This window comes from Triticum aestivum, chromosome 5B, assembly GCF_018294505.1.
Source record: "Triticum aestivum cultivar Chinese Spring chromosome 5B, IWGSC CS RefSeq v2.1, whole genome shotgun sequence".
In the NCBI taxonomy this organism is placed as follows: Eukaryota; Viridiplantae; Streptophyta; class Magnoliopsida; order Poales; family Poaceae; genus Triticum; species Triticum aestivum.
In genome coordinates, this window is record NC_057807.1 from 621,034,152 (window position 1) to 621,038,820 (window position 4,669).

A 4,669-nucleotide genomic window follows, 5' to 3' on the forward strand; every position below is an offset into this window, starting at 1 on the left:
ATTTCCCTTGTGTCGAAGCAGCTCGGCACAACCGAGGCGGCTCAAGGTCACACTGGGCATAAAACCCAAAAATCTTAAGCCCGGACCTGAAAAATCCGAGCACTATATCAGGCAGCAGATAAACTCGAATTTTATTCTTTTTTTTTTGAGTAATCACTAGTAGAATTTTATTCGGGTATTAGGCCACGGTACCTGAATAGCCCAGTAAAAAAACGCACGGCGTGCACGCATAGAGGAGGCCCAGCCCGCAAAACCTAGGCTAGGTCGCGTCGCGCCCCAACACCCCAACCCCACTGTTCTAAAAAAAAAAAACCCTACCCCAACCCCATTCGCCACAGCCGCCGCCCCCACCCCACCGGCAGCTGCCCCTCATTCCGCCGCCGTGACGAGAAGGCCGGACCCCGGAGGTGGAGACTGCGTTCGGCGGGGCGACTGCGCAGTCTATCTCCCGCTCTCTCATCTTCGTCGACGGCCGGCGCGACGCCACGCGGCCGGCCCACGACCACGACCGGCGTCCTCCTCGTTCTACGGCCTGCATCTCCGACGCGACCGCCCAATAGACGTAAATTCTCCCTCTCTCTCTCCTCTAGTCCTCTCCTCTATTTCGAATGTTAGTGCTGCCTAAAAAGGCTGTATTCTGAATTTCTGATTTTTTCAGAGTAATTTCTGATTGATTCACATGGATTATCAACTGTCCTCTCCTCCTCTAGTTCTAATACTTACCCACCCAGTACTGATTGAGTTACCCAGGTGTTAAGTGTATAGTCAACATCATGAAATCGATCTAGTTACCCTGCTATCCAGGTAACAGTTACCAGTCTCCGACGTGTTCAGGGTACAATTATCTCAACGAAATTGATATAGTTATCACCTTAATACTTACGGAGTAGTTTCCCAGGTGTTTTAGGGTATATTTTCCCACTTGTTCACGATACAGTTCCCATCCCAAAATACCATCACATTTATGAAACTGTGTCGTAACGTCTAAACTCGAAAAAATTGCAAAGAACAACCCAAGGTGAGATATAGTTTCAACTCAAAACTATTTGTCACCATGGTGTCAATGTAGTTACCCTGTCCTTTGGCTAATAGTTATCACCACCAAGTCAATGTAGTTAAATTGGATAAACGGTTTGAGCTACAAAACTTTTTGAATTGTTGGATTTGCATTTAGTGCGGTGATGCCAACAATTTTGTTTTGGCGCACGCAAGAGAGCACTAGGAAACTAGCGCAGTGCGGAAAGGGTTGATGATTAAGACGCAAGATTTGTCCTAACATTTTATGGTTATGCCTATCCTAGAATGTTCTATATGTTAGTACTTTCCCCGTTGTGATTAATTAGGTGTCTGCAAATAAATAGGTTCAGACTGAGCACATGAGTCTTTTCTTGAGGAGTTGCTTGCGTCAATTACTCAATTCTAGTTTGTTTCTTTGTATTCCCTTTGTTCGTTTGTTATTCAGGCTCTGCTACTTATGGCACTGGTTTAATTTAATGATGTGGCTTGTAGCTTCACTGTTTCTTGCTAGCAGTCTAGCTAGGGATAGATCAGGTGTTAGATGCTTCAGTTAATCTCCATTCTTATGAAGAACACACAAGTATTGGATGGATACAGCAAATGCCCGACATTGGTCAGTCTATCCTTCGTAATTAGTGCTGCCAGTGTGATCTCAATCTTTTCACATGCTTTATTTTGATATATCATAAGTTTGAGTCCGGCTCTTCGGCTGTTTTATGAACCTTGATATATATTACCTGATGATTGGTACAGCTGAATTTGTTTGATGGAGGACCTACCGGAGGCTCTGCTGACTGAGATTCTAAAGAGGATCACCAGAGCAAGTGATCTCAATTCTTTTTCCCTTGTGTCAAAGCAGCTCTACAAGATAGAGGGGAATCAAAGGGGTGCCATCCGTGTTGGTTCCGGTCTTTGCACTGCTAAAAAAGCCCTAACATCATTGTGCGCCCGGTTCCCAAATCTGCGGAAAGTGGAAATCGATTACTCTGGTTGGATACCTGGACATGGAAAGCAGCTGGACAACAAAGGCCTTCTTGTGTTTTCATCTCACTGTTCCTCGCTGATTGACCTCACCTTAAGCTTCTGCTCATGCATCGATGACTCTGGGCTTGCTTGTTTAGCTTATTGCAAGACAATGGTGTCTCTCAGGCTCAACTCTGCACCAAAAATAACGTCAGTTGGGCTTTTCTCGGTTGCAGTTGGTTGCACAAGTCTATCTGCTCTCCACCTTATTGATTGCGAGAAAATCGATAGTGTAGAGTGGCTGGAATACCTTGGCAGGGATGGATTGTTGGAAGAGCTTGTAGTGAAGATTTGCAAAGGAATCAATCATCATGACTTCCTAAAGTTTGGTTCGGGATGGATGAAGCTCCAGAAGTTTGAGTTTCAGAGGAAAAGAGAAAGATATGATATTCTTCCAGGTGATGTTGTCTATGACTCCTCGTACGATGCTCACAGCACGGATATATATGATTTCTGCTGTGAGAGTTTGAAGGATTTAAGGTTGGCGCATATTAAAACTTGGCCAGAATTAGGACTTCGTGTTGTCCTAGGGAAGTGTAAAGCATTGGAGAAGCTTTGCCTTGAGCATGTTCGTGCCCTAAATGACAATGACATTATTGCATTATCTCGGAGCTGCAGCAACCTTAGAAGCATCTCACTTTGGCTCAACCTGCAGCGCTACTCTAGTGATGTCAGATATTGTGAAACAAGGACGTCGTTTACTGATGACAGCCTTTACGCTCTAGCCCTCAACTGTCCTATGCTTCAGATCGTAGACCTCTGGTTTACAGGATGTTCCCGTGACTGGCCATCAGAAATAGGATTCACACAACAGGGTTTTCTGGTGCTCATTCAGTCCTGCCCGATTCGTGTTCTCGTGCTCAACAACGCCAACTTCTTTGATGACAAGGGGATGAAGGCCCTCTCATCCTCACCACATCTGGAGACACTCGAGCTTATATTGTGTCATGCGGTAACTAATGCTGGGATACGCTTCATTGCACACACCCCATGCTTGAGTAGTCTCACACTTCGTGCGTGCCATAAGGTTACTGATGTTGGAGTGGCTGCACTGGGACGTGCACATAAGTTAGAGTCTTTGACCATTGAGTATTGTGGTGAGGTCTCTCTGCAAGCTGCGCAGGGTGTTGCCAAGTCAGTTCACTACTCCAGCAAATGTTCAGATGCCCTTACGAAGAAACTTGGTTTGCCAGTATGAATTTGCTGCTGAAGTCATTATTAAGTTTTTGACTGTGCATCATCCAACCCAGATTCACCTCTCTGAACTTTTTGTTGCCTTCTATCTTTACTGCAATGATTTTCCTTTTTGACAGTGTAGTGATCTTTGGACGGCATCTAGCGAATGAAACTTTAATAGTAGGCACCACTTGTGCATTGCTTTGCTTAATTTCCACTCTATGTAGCCATTTCGAAACCCGCACAAGTAGGCCCCAAGATTCCCTGTTTTTGCAATGGAGGCACTATATGACCGTTTGGTGTTATTTGTATTATTTAAGCAAATGCCGTGGTCCAATTTTTATTGCGGAAGTAATTTTGAAGACACATATACCTGCCTGCTATATATGCTCGCGTGACAATTTAAGCAATTTTGATATGGATCAATGTAGTGCTAATAATAGTCCAAGTTTTGATGGGAATGTACAATGGCGGCATGCTTGTTTTGTTGATATCGACTATTGGAGGATGTATTTCAAAAGAAGAGTGATAGTTATTACTCCCTGTCCCATAATATATATCGAGTATTGGAGGAGTATCATTTTGCAGGCTGTTTTAGCTTGCAAAGCGATCTTATATTATGGGACGGGGGGAGTAGGAAGCATAATTGTGGATTTAGATTCCAAAATGGCCTGAAGTTGAGGAACAAGTGAAACTTGAGCTGACTACTGAAGGCATATAACATAGCTGTGTGCTATTTACATTACAGGTAGTCACCATTTGAGGGATGAGATTCATGTGTTTGTTTGGTTCATGTGAGATTCGTGTGTTTGCTTGGTTCGTCAGTCTATTACAAAGATTCATGTGTTTGCTTGGTTCGTCAGTCTATTACAAAGATTCATGTGTTTGCTTGGTTCGTCAGTCTATTACAAAGATTCATGTGTTGTTTGGCTTGCAGTGTGTGCGTCATTGCTGCCCCTGATGATCCATCCATTGGAAGCCTCAAATCTTTTCACGGACAGACAGACAGATAGATGTGTGTGCAGTGCAGTGCAGGGTCAGACACATAAATAGACACAAGTGGAGCTAGCTAGTTTCAACCATTGGTTGGCAGGACTGACATGGAACAAATATCATACAAACTTCATGCCTAATGCAAACTTAAGAACAGAAAGGGTGAGTTGAGATGGTACGAGAACTAGCAAATACCACAATAACCTTTTCTTATCAGAAAAGTAGATACCAATTCCCGTCAGAACTCAACTAGGCTAGTGCAATCACGCACATGCTAATTTTAGGATGTACTCCTCCGTCCTTGAAAGAGTGTACTTCCAACATTGTTAGAGTCAAACCATCTCAAAGTTTCACCGAGTTTGTGTAAAAATATATCAATGTTTGTGAAACCAAATATGTATATGATGAAAATATATATTAACATTAGTCTAATGCTACTAATTTTTTTTTTGCATGGTAA

General features: G+C 43.4%; 1 protein-coding gene across 3 annotated transcripts; it reads left to right on the top strand.

The window, feature by feature from the left end:
* Window positions 1-296: 296 nt before the first annotated feature.
* Window positions 297-3,553, top strand: LOC123113686 (F-box/LRR-repeat protein 14). 3 transcript variants are annotated; one of them, XM_044534991.1, is made up of 3 exons: window positions 297-562; window positions 1,510-1,630; window positions 1,771-3,553. In XM_044534991.1, exon 3 carries the CDS (start codon window positions 1,784-1,786, stop codon window positions 3,236-3,238), a length of 1,455 nt encoding a protein of 484 aa, XP_044390926.1. In that variant the 5' UTR covers window positions 297-562; window positions 1,510-1,630; window positions 1,771-1,783; the 3' UTR covers window positions 3,239-3,553. The 3 variants fall into 3 exon arrangements, with proteins under 3 accessions (XP_044390926.1, XP_044390924.1, XP_044390925.1); XM_044534989.1 differs by lacking the exon at window positions 1,510-1,630; XM_044534990.1 differs by lacking the exon at window positions 297-562 and having other exon boundaries at window positions 572-1,630.
* The last annotated feature ends 1,116 nt before the right edge of the window (window positions 3,554-4,669 follow it).

Excerpts from the sequence above, each read along its gene's own strand:
- LOC123113686 (XM_044534991.1), top strand. The coding sequence starts at position 1,784 with ATGGAGGACCTACCGGAGGCTCTGCTGACTGAGATTCTAAAGAGGATC.